The sequence below is a fragment of the Psittacula echo genome (assembly GCF_963264785.1).
Source record: "Psittacula echo genome assembly, chromosome: 2".
NCBI lineage: Eukaryota > Metazoa > Chordata > Aves > Psittaciformes > Psittacidae > Psittacula > Psittacula echo.
Window position 1 is genome coordinate 25,822,578 of NC_137737.1, and position 17,535 is coordinate 25,840,112.

A 17,535-nucleotide genomic window follows, 5' to 3' on the forward strand; every position below is an offset into this window, starting at 1 on the left:
AGAAATTAGTTTCTGAGGGCCAGGCAGTCAGCAATGAGATACACCACCAGATATTTACAGGATGGAGAAATAGGAAAATTTCACGTCAACAGTGCACACAAAGCACATTTACACATCTGACAGAGGAGATAAAGCGCATACATGAGCACAGCTAGAGAGATTCTGATAATAGTATTTTTTGGACAAGAACCATAAAACATGACAGAACACACTGGGAGATAAGGCACCAGTAGACATATTAAGTACATTTGGTAAACCGACTCAACAGGCAGGATGACTGCATTATTCTATAGTGGGATAAAGGAGGGCAGACAATATATCTGGGGGAAGTAGAAAGGTATAAGAGCAGGTTTGTACTGGAAGCTAAAGTGTACAACAAGAAGTAAAACATGCACTGAAAGAAAGGTATGAGAAGACACACATGGATAAAGAATATGTGAATGGAGGAAGAGCAGACCACCAATTAAAACTTGATTATTATGGTACCCTTGAATGTGCACAGACAAATATAGTGTGAAACTACATTTTCAGGCAAAAGAGTGATTAATAGCTATGACAATGTCATATATTGAGGGTGTGAGTAAGTAGTTACGACCAAGTTTTAGGGATATATGTTAAGATCAGTAGCATGATAATTTATGCCAGTTACGATTCTGGTAGATGTGAACACCTTGGGATAATGAAAGGAAAAATTAACAGAGATAGCTGGAGATAAGGTAGGCACACATTACTGGAAGAGGGAAAAGTCTGAGCAACAGCTCATAGGTTTGGAATTTAAAGATGTGCTCTCATCTCTGACTTGTATCAAGCATTACACAGAATCATAGAATCCGAGGTTGGAAGGAACCTCAAGGACTATCTGGTCCAAGCTTTTTAGGCAGGATGTCCCAGCACCCTGTGCAGCTGGGACAAAATGATGGCACAAACGCCTTACTGTTTATATCTAAGTGAACGTATACAACAGGTGGAATGAGAAAATAGGATAGTTGTATGTACAGGTAAAGTTGCAAGGCACAAAAAGCATAGGTCAGCAGCATGGATGGATGGGTACAGAGGAAGGGTGGATGACCACAACGGCGCGTACATACACCGAAGCAAAGGAGACAGTGAAATGCGTATGTACACACCCGTGGGCAGGTGTACGACTGCAGGAGTTGGGCCAGGACCCCCAAAGCTGGGAAGCGGAAAATGAAGCAGCGGGGGCACGGAGCTGGTGCCAAAGTCCCCAGTAGCCTGCCCGGGCAAGGACACGCCTATGGGCGCAGGCAGGAGGAAGCCGGAGCAGGCAGGAGGGCGGCCTGTGCGGCAGGACAAAAATGGCAGGCAGCAAACCCGTTCGCCAGCGCTGCGGCGTGGGGACCCTCGGGCCGCTCAGGAGGAGGAAGAACGCGGGGCCCACATCAGCCATCGCCGGCACCGCAAGCCGGTGTTGCAGGCAGCAGGGGGAGGAAGAGCCGAGCGATGCATGCAGCGGAGGGGCACAGCCGGGCCGCCCTTCCGGGCTTCCGCGCCCCGGACAACTCGGGGAGGACTCACCCTTCGCTGGAAGTCTCCTCCTCGGCCATGGTGGCGGCGCGGCGGCCCGGAGCTGGCAGCGGAGGAGCAGCGGCGGCGGCAACAGCTGGCAGCGCAGCGACGGACAACGCGACCGCGACGGCACCGGCCATCACGCGCTCCTCCCTCCTTCCTGCCCGCCCGCGGCTGCGTCATCCCCGCGGCCACCCACACCGTAGAACGAGGCACCCAGAGCGCCGCCGCCGCCTCGCCGGGCAGAGGAGGCCTGCGGCGAGGAGATGGGGCGGAGGGGAGGGAAGGGGAGGTGTTGCCGGGCTTCGCTGAAGCGGCGCTCCAAAGGCGCGTCTTGTGGGCCCTGAGCTCTGCGCCTGACACCGAGGTAGCAGCAGAGGCCCAGAGCGGCCGCCGGGCGGAGGTGGAAGTGCTGTCAGTGCTCTGGTGTGCCAGGTGTGCCTATCTAGTGACCGAGTGCATCTCCAGCTCACTGCCTCCCCGCTGTAGGAGGTGTGCGGAACTGAGCGGGACCTACCACCAGGCGGTTACACCGGGCGGGCAGTGAGGCCTGCGTGCCGACACATAGCTGACAGTAAAGCCAAGCCAAGGCAGGGACACGCAGAGCAAGTGTCATACAGGAACGCGTTCCGGTGCGTGTTGAGTATCTCCAGAGACAGAGATTCCACAACCCCCATTGGGCAGCCTGTTCCAGGGCCCTGCTACCCTAGTTCGTGTTTATTTTAACATGTAAGAAGCAAATTAGGAGCTCTGGATGTAATTTAGGCATTATCTGTCCCCTGGACGATTACAAGTAGAACAACCGATGCAATTTTCATTTTCAAGCATTTTGAAAAACTTAAGTGCAACCGTGTCTATGGGGAGGAGAATGCTGGGGGAAAGGGATGCGCTAGTTTTAGAAAGTATTTAGCTTCACAATATAGGTTGTGTTACTACTCAGCTGCACAAGAACTGCATTCGTATTGAACAATTGCCAAACCTTAACTGAAATAGACCAGCAAGGTGCAGTCAGTGGAAGGAGTGGCAGGGCGTTTCTAAGTCTGCCGTTTCTTCTGAATTTTGCCACTGAGCTGAAGCAATTTAGAAAAACAGAGGGATGGTTGCTTACCATTTCTGAAATCCTTTGACAAAAGGCATAAGGTTAATTTGGCAATAGCTGAAATTATTCTCAGCTAAAACCATTCTGCAATTTTAGCAACAGTGATTGTTGAGATTACACAATCTCAGCCAAAGTTTATTTGTCTGTGTCACAATGCTTTGGCAATTTTACATGTTTCTCTGGAGAGTGTATTTATTTTTTTATTATTGCTCTGAAAGATTTTATTTACCAAAAATGTGAATATCAGTAAGTGCAGATGTACATGACCACAGGCAAACATTTGCAAACAGCCTGAAGCAATCGCTCTGAATGCTATAGGTTTTTTCCTTCTTAATTTCAACAGAATAGTAAGTTTAAAACATCATAAAGAAGACTTACGCCCTGCTTGTGGAACATTCAAGTGTTCAGACACAATTTTCTCTATTCACACAAGCACTTACTGGTTACACTTAAGTTGCACTTGTTTAAGTAGCCCTTTCTTTTTCTGAGAAATTACTCAGTTTCTTTAGAACTGATTGGGTTATGTGGGTAAATCAGCTGTATTTATGTGCATGAAGAAATTACTGTAATAATGCTGATACAAAAGAGTTATGCATCAGTTGGCTGATGTGGTGGTGTAGATGAATGAAGGACTGCGGTATTGTAATAAGAAGCAAATACTTCAGATGAGTTTTTCCATTTTTGTATTTCAGAGAAATTTCCGGACACTGAAAATGTCTGTGACTAAGGGAATGGTCCCTGCAACTGTTTGATTTCTCAATTCTCTATGTTGATTTTTAGTGGGAGTTGTATCTGCCCCTCTTTATTGAATTACTTTAATAAGAGATATGTCACCCAATGTTGCTATTATAAGCCAGAATTTTATTTTCAGATCCCATTGCCTAACAGAGATCAGGTTAAAATAGACTTTCCTCTTTCAGTAATAAAATCTAAAATAACCCAACAGATATCTGCTTGCTTTGTTGCTATCCTTATATCTTCCTTTATTAGATATTTTCAGGGCAAACATTATTCCTGCTAGCAACAGAAGAAAAAGCAAGTTCCCTTTGCTGGGAAAGCAATACAACTGACCTCATGAATCCCCCTTCTCCTGGACTGAGAGACAAAAAATCAGTCTCCACACTACAGAAAGAGTCCAGATGACATTACAGAAATTGGAGTGTCAAAGCCACCTTGCTTACTCTGGATTTCACATAGTAACTTTGAGACTGTTTATGTCAGAGGCCAGTTCATGGTAACTGTCATTGTTCTTAGCTGCTTAACGTTTGGGGTTCTACTAGTGTCTATGTCAATATTCTTCAAATATAGAGAATTTCTATATTATATGTAGTATGCTTGCAATCTGACTTTCAGCCCAACAGAAGCAGCTACTTGTCAGCAAGAGCTTGTGATTTAATAAAGCACAAAAAGAGACCAATAGCGTTTATCACCCACATTTTTTATAACAACTCACTTAGGAACTTCTCCAAACTGCATCCCAAATAGCTTGCTAAAATCAATCTAAGCAAAAACTATAGAGAAGGTTGAGCTGGCCCAGTATGTGCAGACTGAGGGGAAAAGATTGTTTATGCTTGCTATTTATATTCAAATTATAGAAACAGCAGTTTGATGAAAGTAACATCATATACTGTGCGTATTCTGATTCGGCAGCAATAACTAAGGTGGCACCCCAGCTCATGAGCAAAGGGGCTCACACCAGTTGCATCCCTGTGGTGTTTCAGCAAGCATGTTTTTACTATCATACAGCCTCTGCAGGCCCTTCATTTCTTGCTCCCACAGATCCTCCTCCTCTGAGTGTCTGCTCCACAAGTCTGGCCATAATTTCCAGCTGAAAACTTGAGCCTTACATCTCAGGTTGAAAAGGAGAGCTACCTTATTTTGACATTTTGCAAGGACTCAGGATAACAAGGAGAAAGCAGAATAAATGTGATTGGTTTCAAATAAACCTGTTTGTGATGGCAAGAGGAACTTGAAGCTGTCACAGGATGTCCCTGGGAGCGCCAATCCATGCCTGTCACTGGAGGACTTATCTGCCATGCTTCTTCAGAGGAGAAACCTGACATTTGTCAAGTGCCTGAGAAGGCCTGGATCTGCAGCTATTGGAGCTAGCTGTGGCAAAGCCTGGGCAGAAGCCTAAATAGGGCTTGAGGACTGAATATATACCAGCTTTCAGGATGTGTTAATGAAGAAGTCTGCCTGGCACCGTGTTGTCTGTGTTTCTCTGGGAAGAGCTCTTGGTGTTGCTCAGGTGGGTGAGGAATCCTCACGTCAGCTGAGCCTCTGCTACCTGGTTCTGGACCTCAGTATGATGGCAATCTGACCATGGATGTTTCAGCATTGGTTAAGTCAGTGAAGAAAGGAAGAGTCATAATCATGTTAGTCTTGTGTAGAGTCTAGAGATTCATGTTATCGGGCAGCCTAAGACACCAGTGGTCTACAGGGGCACTGCAGCCCACAAGCAGCTTATTCAACTTTGTCTCTCTCTTGCTGCTTTGTAGACTGTCACAGTGCCCCCTTGCAGACTAGAGTTTGAGACCAGTGGCAGCATGCTTGTTATGTTCCTAGTGTGATTGCTCCATGTTACCCTGTTTCCTAGACACATACGGGTGTGGGAAAAAAATTTAAATCAGTGTAGGTTGACCAGGACTTGTTCAACTCTTGGAAGTCCTCCTTCATGTTAATTTGGCCAACAACTCACAACAACATGTCTCTGGCTCTGGTGAGTACAAGGAGGCTATTTCTAGAGATACCCAAATTCCTGGAAGCTGTGAGGGATGCTGATGACATGGGAGACCCTCCTCAAAGCAAGGCTAGTGTTTTGCTGTGGTCCGTGTGCATGAGGCCTGCCCTGCATAAGGGAAACCATCTGTCCCAGCCACTCATCCTTTCAGGTTCTTGCTGTGCAGAAGGGAAAGCTTTCTTGTGCCCCTTCCAAGACTCATGTCTGATCCTGCTCTGGGAGCAGGCTGTCTGTGGTCTGGGAAACCAATGACATTGTAGCCATGAGTGTGAGGGAGCGGTTGTGGAGTGAATGGCTGGGGCAAAGGAGAGTCTCTGTGAGCCTGGCACTGGAACGGAAGAGGTGCAATTGAGGAGAGTTGTAAGAAGAGTTTTGCTGGTTACTTCACCAGGGTTGTGTCATGCAATCAAAGTAAATATCAGTCCTGACTGCATTGCTATTTAGAACATCTCAGAGTGGGTTTGCACTTACAGCCCAAATAGCATCATTTTGAAACCATGCCCACAGCAGTTGCAGTAGGAAGTTGAGCAACTGCGTGTAAGAGTCAGCTCTGGGGAGGCCAAGTTTAAGTGCTTCAAGAAGTGAGTGAACTGCAAGGAGGGCTGCTTAAATACATCTTTATTAATACATCAGTTTCAGCAACAGCTGAGGCCGTGACAGGCTGTGTTGCTAGCCAGGACCTCCATTTTGTCATACTTGGCTATTTCAGAGTACCTGACTCACATGTGATTAACCTGAAATTCCCTCCTGGATCCAGGGGCAGCTGGGGAGTGACTGTTTTCAGGTTTCTCATGTTTTCAGGTGGGTGGAAGGGTGCTGTGCCTCTGTCTGCCTGGGTCAGATGAGCTGGCTGTAAGAACCCATGCCCATGAGACATTTAGCTGTACGAGACAGGGTGTGTAATGTAAGCAATGTCCCTGTGCCACAACCTGCTGTTTTCTCATCCTTAGCTGTGAATGTGAATACCTACATGAACACACAAGATGGAGACAGCTGAACCTTCTAGGCTTTCTGGAGAAGTCCACACAGCAATAGGCTGTTCTAGTTTTGATTACAGAAAGACACAAGCATGAAATGAAATGCAACTAGCAAGCTGTCCTGGGTTCAGCAGTAGCAGTCAGTTTTTCTCCTTCTTAGTAGCTGGTGCAGCGCTGTGTTTTTTACTTTCGGCCTGGGAACAGCACTGATAACACTGATGTTTTTAGTTACTGCTCAAATGTTTACTCTGACCAAGGACATTCTGAGTCTTATGCTCTGCCAGTGAGGAGAGAAGCCGGGAGGAAGCAGAGACAGGACACCTGACCCAAACGAGCCAAAGAGGTATTCCATACCACAGCACGTCATGCCCAGGATGTAACTGAGAGTCACCCGGAAGGGTTGGTTCTCTGCTCTGGCGGGCTGGGTATTACTGGTCAGCAGGTGGTATTGTATTCTCTTCCCTTGTTATTTCCCTTATCATTATTACTATTGGTGGTAGCAGTAGTGGTTTGTGTTATACCTTAGTTACTGGACTGTTCTTATCTCAACCCGTGGGAGTTACATTCTTTCGATTCTCCTCCCCATCCCTCTGGGAGCAGGGGGGGAGGGAAGAAGGGGGGGAGTGAACGAGCAAGACTGCGTGACTGACAGAGTTTAAACCACAACACAAGCAAAAAAACGCAGACAAAACCCCAACACATCACTCTAGAAGCCCACTAATTGTATGAGGTAGAAGGGGCTCTCTAACGCTAAAGTGAGAAAACTAAAAGATGTCAGGAAGGCAGTACCTTCTAGACTTCACTACAAAAGATCAGTAAAATAAGGAAACTAATGCATTAGCTTCAGTTAAGAAAAGGCTAGAACATTTAAGTCAGGTATTTTCAAATTTACCTCAAGTCCCTCTTTAGCTGCCCCAGCATATTTAAAGATTTTGTTCAGATTCAATAATCAATGCTTTTAGAAATTATGGATGTTAGGTAGGAAAGAGGGAGGCTGTAAAGTGACAAGCATGGCAGAGGGGAGGGAGAAAAAAAAAAGTAAGAAATTATTAAGCAAATTCATTCCAATTCCTGGAAAAATAGTGAAAAATGTATTTGTACATTTCTGAAAAATAACATAGGTATGAGTAACCGTCAACAGGAAATCATGTCTCAAAAATCTGATTGCCTTTATGACAGCTTGACATATCTTATGGATAGAGAAAAACTGTATGTGCAGTATGTCTTGATTTTCAGGCAACTTTTTATGAGATTCCCATAAGCAAATAGGTGTGTGCAAAGCTTGTTGGAAAACCAGAATAGGGGGTGGTTCTCTGTTAAAATGGAAATGTGTATCAAGCTGGATTGCACAGGTCCTGAATCTGGTGACCTGGATGAATATTCGTAAAAGGGAAAATGCTTACTGAGTTCACACATCTATCAGGCTGGGAAGGAGTACGTATGCTGTAGGACAGGGACAGAATAAAAAAATGATCTTCAATTAGAAATATGAAAAAAATGGGAAGCTAGTCAACCAAAACAGTAGGAATAATCAACCGGTTGGGAAAACTAAGTAGGTAGCAGCTCTGTACAACAGTAACTCAGGCTTTGAGTGGTCACAGACTAGCATGAGTCAACCATAGCTTGTTATTGCAAAGAAAAAAAGGTAAGTGACCTGCTGGGATGAATTGCAAGGATTAGAGTCTGAAAGACTTGGCAAGGAATTCTGCTTTGCTTAGCAGTTGTAAAGGTAGTTTTGGATGTTGCACATGAAGAAGGATGTGGACCACCTGCAGAGTAAACAGAAAGTGAAGGGGTCTAAGGGAAACAGTGAATTACTTCAGATTGTTTAATTAGGAAAGAATGACAAGAATGACAACATGAACAGTCCACAAACATGTGAGAAGTTACTGATGAGATGGGAATAACCTGTTTTCTACTCTCACCAGGCACAGAAATTGCAACCTGTTTTCTATGCCCACCAAGGGCAGAAATTGCAACCAGGATATTTTCAGGTTAAACATTAGGACAAACATTTTTCAAGGCTAGAGGTACTGGAAAAAAGATTGCCAGTGGTATGGTCAGGGTCTGTCAAGAACAGGCTATGGGGTCTTTAAGAACTGGCTATGTGTAGTGGAGCTGCCTATCAGTATGACCATCTAAGGACCCTTCTGAGCCCTATGTTTCTATTGTTGTTAATGTCATAGGATTGTAGAATGGTTTGGGTTGGAGAGGACCGTTAAAACTCATGTAGTCCAACCCCCTGCCATGGGCTGGGACAACCTCCACTAGACCAGGTTGCTCAAAGCCCCATCAAACCTGACCTTCAACACTTCCAATGACAGAGCATCCACATCTTTTCTGGGTAACTTTTTCAGTGTCTCACCAAACTCATTGTAAAAAATATCTGTCTTATATAAAATCTAAATCTACCCTTTTTCAGTTTGAAACCTTTTCCCCTTCTCCTGTCACTACAGGCCTTGTTAAAAAGTGGATCCTGTCCACTACTGCACCCATTTCACCATCTCGTGTCCTGATGTCCATGGCACTCGATACTACTTGAAGGCTTCAACCTGAAAAATCCTCCTCATAATCCTGCTTCTAGTTAAGTTAGTTTACCTGTGAAACACAGTGCAACTTCTCTGTTGTAATCCTGATCTCACCCTAACCGTGTTGCATGTAAGTACGAACTCGTGCAAAGTTTTGGACTTATCTTCTTACATAAAACTACATCTCTTTTTCTAACTTTAAAACATATGTTGTAATACACAACTGTTCAACAATCTTCAAACATCTGCCATGGGTAAACACAGGAAATGTCTTTTGGGTATTGTACTTGGTATCTGGTAAGCTCCAAACCTGAGAATTTCCAGTCATTACTCTTGAGAAATAATTTCCTACTGCAGGCTTTTTTTTGTTAAAAATATTATTTTTAATACTTCTCTATTCTTGCCATAAAATAATAAATTCTGAATATTTTTAACCAGATTAATAAAAATAACTAATAGTTTTCCAGCCATGTTGAGTCCCAGTTTATGTATACAAGAAGAGTAAACAATAATTACCTTTACTAGTAAAATTTTTTTCTTTGTGTGTGTGAAGAGAATACTGAAAGCAATATTTAAAGTCAGTAAACCTGTTTGGTTACAATTTTTTAATTGCTGTTTCTTCTTTTGAAATAAATTGTTCCTTCTTTTGTTATCTTTTAATAAATCATTAGGGCTCAATAAGGCAAAAAGGAATATTTATTATTTGTACTGATTCTAGCTGGTAGAAAATAGTAGTAGTAAGTAGCAGTAGAGTAGGAAATACTTCTCTCCTTGGAGTTTGCCCTTTTTAACATAAAGATAACTTTTATAAGGCAATGTCAAGATGAGTAACTGCTTAAACTCAGAAGTATTTTTTCCCATTTGTAACCTCTGCCACTGGCCTAATTCAGCCTTGTCAGTTTTGTTGGGATTTTGTTTGTTTGTTTTTAAATGATGCAGTGCAGTAACAGAGAACCCAGATATCTGTGGTGCACTGTTTTTATTTACAAGAAATGTATGCAAAGTCTTTATTGCTCTGAAAAGGGGAAGAATCGAGCAACATGAGGCAGATTGCTTACAGTTTGTTCTTTTGACTTTCTCTTGGTAACATACAACTGTTGCTTCTCTTGCTCTCTGGCTTTTTTTCTGTTTGCTTGATGGGTGCATCACACAGATACACACTGTCCTTCCAAACTACTCAACCTTTGCATCCGCTTTCAAACCACAGTGCTACCCTTTATGCGACATTATCTTAGTTCTTACCCCAGCCTTGTCATGCTTGTCTGGATTTCAGTCAGTATTTTTTACTGTGATGGTTACTGATAAATAAAAGTGAATTTAGCATGATTAGATAATTCTGTTCTGTCCACTGTTTTCAGTAGTGCCCGCAGAGCAAAATCAATGGCTGCTTTCAGAGACAGCAAATCTACAGGATGAATTTTCATTTAAAATTAAATACATATTTACGTAATCTTACTGTTCAAAGTGCTATAGTATATGGCAGTATGTATGTGTTTTTTCCTTCTGGATGAAAATACGCTGTTAATTCTGAGAGAAAAGGGTTCTTTTTCCCACTGGTATTTTCCACAGGACTTCAGAAGAGGGCTGGCTTTGGAACTACTCCTTCCCACAGCAACAGAATCGTGCTAAACTGTTGCTGTGAGAGGCAGGGACCTCCAGAGCACAGCTCCTGCCGAGTCTTGAGACAAGTAGGAGGAGAAGACAAGTGACTCTGCTGTTCACGGAGGCAGCCCTTTCCTTTCCTGGATGCTGTGTGTCTCAGTTCCAGCTGAGGTCCTAATTCAGCTGTCCTGCAGCTATTATCTGTCACGGCTGCATGATCTGCCTCTGTGTTGGGCAGGGAGAGCTCACATTGCTCACAGCTTGTCCAAAGGTGGAAAAATCTGCAATTCAGCAGTGGAAGAAATGGCTCTTGTGAATGGCAGAGTTGGTGCATCTGAAGTGGCAGAAACTCCAGTATTACAACAAATACCCTCCACGAGCATTCAAGGATTTAACAAGACAGTCTTTGAAATTGAGTAAAAGTTTTAAATGGAGAAAGAGAGTATAATTTTTCTCCTAACTGGTTGTGGAACAGTGTTACCACATCTGTGCCTCAAGACAGCTAGCTGTTCACAATTCCAGGTAAGCTCCTTGGTGAACAAGTTCTTCAGCTGAACTGACTGGATCCAGATGGGATACCAACGGCAGCTGTGGTCACACCTGTTCATTAAATCAAGCCTCTGAGTCTGTGTGATGTCGGGGAGTTTTGTCATTGACCTAATTAGGATCAAAAGCAAATCCCAATGTCTGCCTGCAAGACCCTGTGATGTCAGTAAAAGTTGTGCCATTTTACTTGTGTACCAACTTCTTAACACATCATGGCTTCCATCTGCATGCGCACAGAGATCAAATCAACCAGAGCTCTTAGCAAGCATTTGGGATAAAGCTGATCAAAATAGAATAGTGGACCAAAATCTACTTCAAGTTATTTTATGTTTCATACCAATTTAACCCCATTAATTGTCATGGAATTTCTTTTCAGTTGCACTGTTGCAACCAAGCGCAGAGCTTTTGCCCCAAGTGTTTCCCAGCTTCAGAAACTGTTCTCATCAGGAATCTTTCAATTTCTCTCATTTTTCTTGATGTTGTTTCACTAATCCTTCTTCATCCTTGCTGCTGAATATACATTTGATTACTAAATTTGATGCTTCTCTTCACATGACCTATTTCTTTTGAGTATTAATGCTGTTGCTTGGATATGCTTCTAAGTCAGGCACTTGGTCTCATCTTGCTTTTCTCTATGCTTTGGGCAATACAAATGGCTTGCTATTGAATATTTTTTCAGTTTTTTAAATGTATGTGGTTTGGCACCTTGGTTTCAGCAGAACTTTTGTCTTTGATTACAGATGTGTTGTTTTACATATAGTAAATCCTGTGTAACATTGAGTAGCTCCCTATTCTTGCTTTTCTTTAGTCAGTTACAAAAATGGCACCATTATGCAGAGTAGAGGCCAATCACTATCAAATTTACGGGAATACCAATATTTATAGATAAACAGGGAGATACTCAATCTCCTTTTTATATGTATACTATAGCTGCAAGTTAATTCCTTACATGAATTAATCTTTTTGGTATAGTCCTAGACTAGTAAAAGTATACAACAGGAATAAACTAAAGCATTTTAATTTGAGCTGAGGTATTCTTACTCCTGTATGGAGTTTTGCATATAGCATTTTGAAAAAGGTATAGTAGACTAGAACAAGAAAAAGCTGAAGGAAGGGTGGCAGAGACTTTCAGAGGTAGTGAGTAGCTACCATGTGTGGAGAGGTTAAACAGGTTAGAATTCTTGGCCTAGAAGAGTGCCAATGGAAAGCAGAACAAGAAAAATCTTTAAAGCAAGGGATAGTTTGGAAAGGTAAACAAGAAGCAAGCAGTCTTGCTTCAATACAATACAAGATTTAGGAGCATCCTGTGAATCACATAACGGATGAATAAAAACCAGAAGAAATTACATTTTGATGTGACAGAAATAGTGCAATGTGATGCTGTTGGAGTCTGAGGAGCCAGTACTATGAAAAAGGGAGTAGGTGGGGTAATGGAAGGTGTCTGTTGGTTGCCATTGAAGATGGCAGCCAGATACAAACCTCACCTCAAACCTTTGGTCACTGATCGCTAGAAGCTGGAAAAAAAAGTACAACAGGAAGGTTCAGAGCATGTTGCTAGATTTTTGTATGGGTTGTACAATTTATACAATGTGTTGTCTGGCCTATATTGCTGTATCTTCACTGCTGCTTGTAACTATGCTAACTGGATTAAAGATAGCACACATACACCTCCTCATGCTACAGGCACATCTTGATTTTGCTGTATAGGGTATTTTGGACATGTAGAACAAGTCTGAGGACGAAGAAACTTCTGAAGTCTACTCTTGTCAAAACATTCCATATGCTTACTGGTATGTGGCTAAGTAAACACACATATGTGAGTGTTTAATAGCATGTATTTTTTTTGTAGGTGCACCCAAAATACCATTATGGTTTGTACTGCTGGAGCAATAATAGAAATCAAGGAATTAGAATTCTGTGAAGAGAGAAGTAATTGATGGGGATATGTTGTAGAAGCACATGCCTGAAATGAGTTAAGTACCTAGACATTCCATTTATTAACAGTATTACCAAATATTATTTTTGTGAAGATGTTACTGGAGGCTATGTGAAACAAAATTAAGACATATGCTTATTGACAATCCTAATGAGAATAACTTATATAATCATGTTCTTGATGGGAAACGTCTTGTGTAAAGAACTGCTGGCTTGTGAGGTCAATGCAGAATACTGCTCTCTCAAGCAAAAGACTAAAGTGCCCACCTCACTGGAGAAGCAAAAAACTAAATAAACTGCTTAAGCATAGCTGTCTAGTACCATTTTAGTTGCTATTTGGTATATCTCTCCTGTCCTCCAGCTGTTTCAGAAACTGCAGACCCACCATCAGTCTTGTGGTGTATCTGCCAGCCCTCTGCAGATAGCTTTGATACCCAAGGGTCTGTCAAGTGGCACTAGATGATGCAGATGAATTCTGTGAATGGCAGCTGAAAGGTCACCCAAGGGGCTCCAGCTGACACTCCATCAGGTAAGAGACATGTGGAGGAACCTGTCTGGGGAATCAGTTCCTTACCTAGATGTGTCAGAGCACTGATGTACAGCTCCCAAAAGTTTATACTTCAGTTACATGGACTGAACTTAGCAGAGCCAACACAAATAAATCACATTAAAAAATCATGTATGTGTGAGTTACACAAGAGCAGATTCCACACTGTACAGTACTGGGTACATGACTTTGATTACATTTTTACTTGATTTGGTACCTAGTAAGGAAGAAACTTTAATAAAGGTTCCAGTTAAATGCTCAGGTATTGTTTCTTCTGGTCTTTTAAAGAACTACCATTTCTTTATGATTTTCCTCCTTATTCAAGTATGTTCAGATGCTGTTGAAATTATCCTGTATCAAATATGAAACTGCAGGGGGCTGGTCTAGATAACCTTTGAAAGTCCCTTCCAACCCAAACTATTCTATGATTTGATGATTCTATGTAATTCTATGTACATTTTAAATAATAAATAAATGTATAAGGGTTTTGAAATTAGAAAAACAAATTGGTGAACTAACTTTATTATCCACTGCATCTCTCAGAGAGTGGAATAATGAGATATAGTGAATAAATCAACAATTAAATGTAACTGCCTCATGACAAACAAATTAAAGAAACCAACCAACCAAAACCAAAACAAAATAAGAAAAAAAACAACCCGCAAAAGCCCATAAAACAATTACAGATCTAGATAACAAAATCCAGGAAGATGTTAATATCTACAATAAATAATATTACACAAATAATACTACATCTCTGCATTTTGTAATCAATGAGTTTGGCAAACTTATGTCGTTTTCCTTAGTATTTGTCACACAACATTACTTTGGTCATACCTTTGAATCTTGAAGTCCTCTTTAAAAATGTCAGAAAAGGGTGTGTGATTACTTCACTAATGATTAAGGAACAAATCCAAAGTATCTGATAACTCAATATTGCTTCTTGTTAACAGTTGCGTAAGCAAGGGATATGGAAAACCTAAACACATTCACAGTGTATCCTTCTTCTGGATAGATAATGCCGGTATCTGTAGTCTTACAGCATGCTATGTCAGTGTTGCCAAGTGGATCATTACCTTCAGTTGTGAGCTACTGTAATTACATCATCTCATATTGCCAGTACTTATCCTAATTTTCCCATTTACCTATCTCCCTGTGTTTCAGAATGTTAAATGCCCAGAATGTTTTAGATTGGAGTGTTTCAAACCTAGGTTAGTGTGAGTTTCAAATTTCTCTGAATTGATAAAGCACTGCAGCTGCCTACATTCTCAGTGGTTTCAGAGTACACAACCATATTAAGCAGGAACAGTCCCAGAATAGTTTGTTCTACCAGTTGTTGCACAGATCCATATTTCCAGACACACAAATTTCCAACAGGTCCTATCTATCTGGCATGTGGAAACCCATCTCTCTACAGACGGTTGTCATATACCACTAAGGGCAGCCTTTCAGCCCTTACCTAACCAGCCACTTGTAAGTGCTTGAGGGAATGTCTCGACTGTGTTTCTTGTGCAGTTACAGAGGCGTGGTGACTACTTATGGACACCTGAAACCATTTCATTTAGTCTGGAGCTGGGATTTCAGACAAGCTGTCTCAGCTGGGACTCAGGACCAACCCTGCTTCTTACTCTCACTTTTGTTAGTAAGCTGCCAGCTTCAGAGTGACAACATAAATGAGTGCTGACAGCCACCAAGTATTTACCAGTATTTCCAGAGTGTCCAGAAGAGCAGACAAGTTCTGTTTCAGTTAAGTGAGAAAGACTGATAGATACTGTTGCAGGTGTGGATTTAATAAAGCAATAAAAGATTTAATTCTCCCACACCTCAACATTAGCCTTCACCACATAGCTCCCTTCTTTAGTACTATTAGTATAGCACTGCAGCTTCTCTCAGTCTTCAGTCCCATGTGCCTGGGAATAAGCTGTGGCTGTCTCTAACAGCCAAGTAAGCCCTGCCTGCACTGCTGGTCCATGCCATTCTGCATCCCAGCCCAGGTGGCCTGCCTACCTTATGTGACTTCTGGGGGAGCGTGTCTTGCCACACAGCCTGATAGGGCAAGGGTGCACACCTTCAATACATGGCCCTACACAGAAGAGAGAAGCCTTCATGTGTCATCCTCATGTAGAGCCTCTCCCCACGCCAATACTGCAGTAATATATTAAGCATTGTGTTCCCATGAGCTCTAGGGCCTTACATGAATACTAGAGGGGACTCACTATGACTCACATAACAGCTTTACATACACCCCTTCACACCCAGGATGGACTAACTGGGATTGCCTGTACCCAGACACCTGTCACTCTCGTTACATCTGAACTGAACACAGACTTTGTTATATCACATTACCAAAATACAACTTTATTTTTCTTGAAAAAAATAAATGCATTCCAAACTCTGTTTGCAGTACATGACTAGATCCCCCAGGAAAAAGATTTTTAAGGGATTTTAAGGCACGCAGAGTGCCTCGTGTTCCCCAGAACTGACAGAATACACCATGTATCTTTATTACCCCATGCTCTGAACACTTCTAACAGCACTTGGGACCCATGCGGACTCAGATGGTGAAAAACTGTACCAGACTTTGCATTCAAGGAACTAACTAGATAGATGAAAGTACATGTTGAACTAGATCAGCACATGCAGTCTTTTAACATCTTAGTAGCAGTGAGATGCTGGATGGACTTACCTATGTGAGCAGAGTTTCAACCAGGTGTAAAAGAGAATTTCACTTCACAGTAGGTTAACAGCTTGTTAATTTAGTTAAGTATTGTGGCAGTTATTAGTACAGGGAGAAGAGGGTTAGCCACAGAAAGAAAAATCCGCTGCTCTTGAAATTCTGATGGATTCTTTTTGTCTTCTACAGCTCATCCATTATACTCTGGCTACAGTCTGCATTTTGAGAGAGACCATTAAAATGCTATAATCAGCTAACAGAATTACAGGACTGGACTACAGTAACAAATGGATACAAGCTTGGGATTTATATTTAGCTATGGTGATAGTGCAGTTTGCAATTTAGCGTTGGCATACCTGATCCATCTTTAAATTAGCTAATCCTCCCAATGGAAAATTTCTGATCACTGCAACACTGTGCTTGGCATAAGGTAATTTACTTTCGCCATCGTGGTGTTTCCACTGTGCCAGCAGTGTATGTGTATGCAGATTACGTTTTAGACACATCCACCATCTACTTATGAATCCTAGTTTCCTTTTGTGAACATGGAGTTATGTGCTAACCTTTATGTATGGCTAGCAAAATGAGAACCTTTTAGAAAGAAAAGGAGTGTAACAGTTAAGAATTCATCTCCTAGCAAGGATGTGACACCTAGTGGATAGATGACATTGAGGAAATGTGATGATCCCATCAAGGAATATTGACATTAAGTGACCCTACCAGTAGAACGACAAAGTTGATACCAAAAAAAACATTGATCTTGAATGACTGTTTACACAGGGCCAAAGTAATTGTGTAATGGCAAGTCCCCCCTGAAAGCTCAGAAGTGAAGGTGGTAAGAGATTGGTTTAGAAGGATTGTAAGCCAATAGCAGAATGAAGATGTCAGGCCAAGAAGGCCAGAGGGCTTTTAAAAAACAGAGACTAAAGCCCATGAAGACTTTGTGGATATTCAAGAGATGCATCATAACTGGATGATTTACAACACCCAAAACACAAGAATAAAGCATGTCTAAACCCCCCCCCCCCTTTTGTTAAACCCATGTCAGTTACTGCCATGCTATATCTTCAGGAAGTGAGTTTTCACACTCAGAAATACTCACTGGTGAGTAACTATATAGGTAGGCCCCTGGGAGCTGGATGAAACTGAGACACAGTTTAAGAAGTATGACTAACACATTCTGCCCAAACTAGCTGATACAGACTGTGACTATCTGAAACTCCCTACTGCAGTCTGTAGAGCCTGAATTTCAAGTATTCATACACCTCCATTTTCCCACGTGCTCTAGTCCCTCACTGCTTCATTTGCTATAAATAACAAAAAAAAACCCCATCACCACAAACTGGTATTTTATACTGGC

The 17,535-nt window shown here is 42.1% G+C and overlaps 1 protein-coding gene across 1 annotated transcript in view; it reads right to left on the minus strand.

Moving 5' to 3' along the window:
- The window catches only part of ABHD5 (abhydrolase domain containing 5, lysophosphatidic acid acyltransferase), a 34,109-nt gene extending 32,263 nt beyond the window's left edge, over positions 1-1,846 (minus strand). Inside the window, exon 1 of the mRNA XM_080611930.1 lies at positions 1,537-1,846. Within this exon, the coding sequence (XP_080468056.1) occupies positions 1,537-1,667 (131 nt within the window). The 5' untranslated portion in view covers positions 1,668-1,846. The remainder of the gene's footprint in view (positions 1-1,536) is intronic.
- Positions 1,847-17,535: the final 15,689 nt, after the last annotated feature.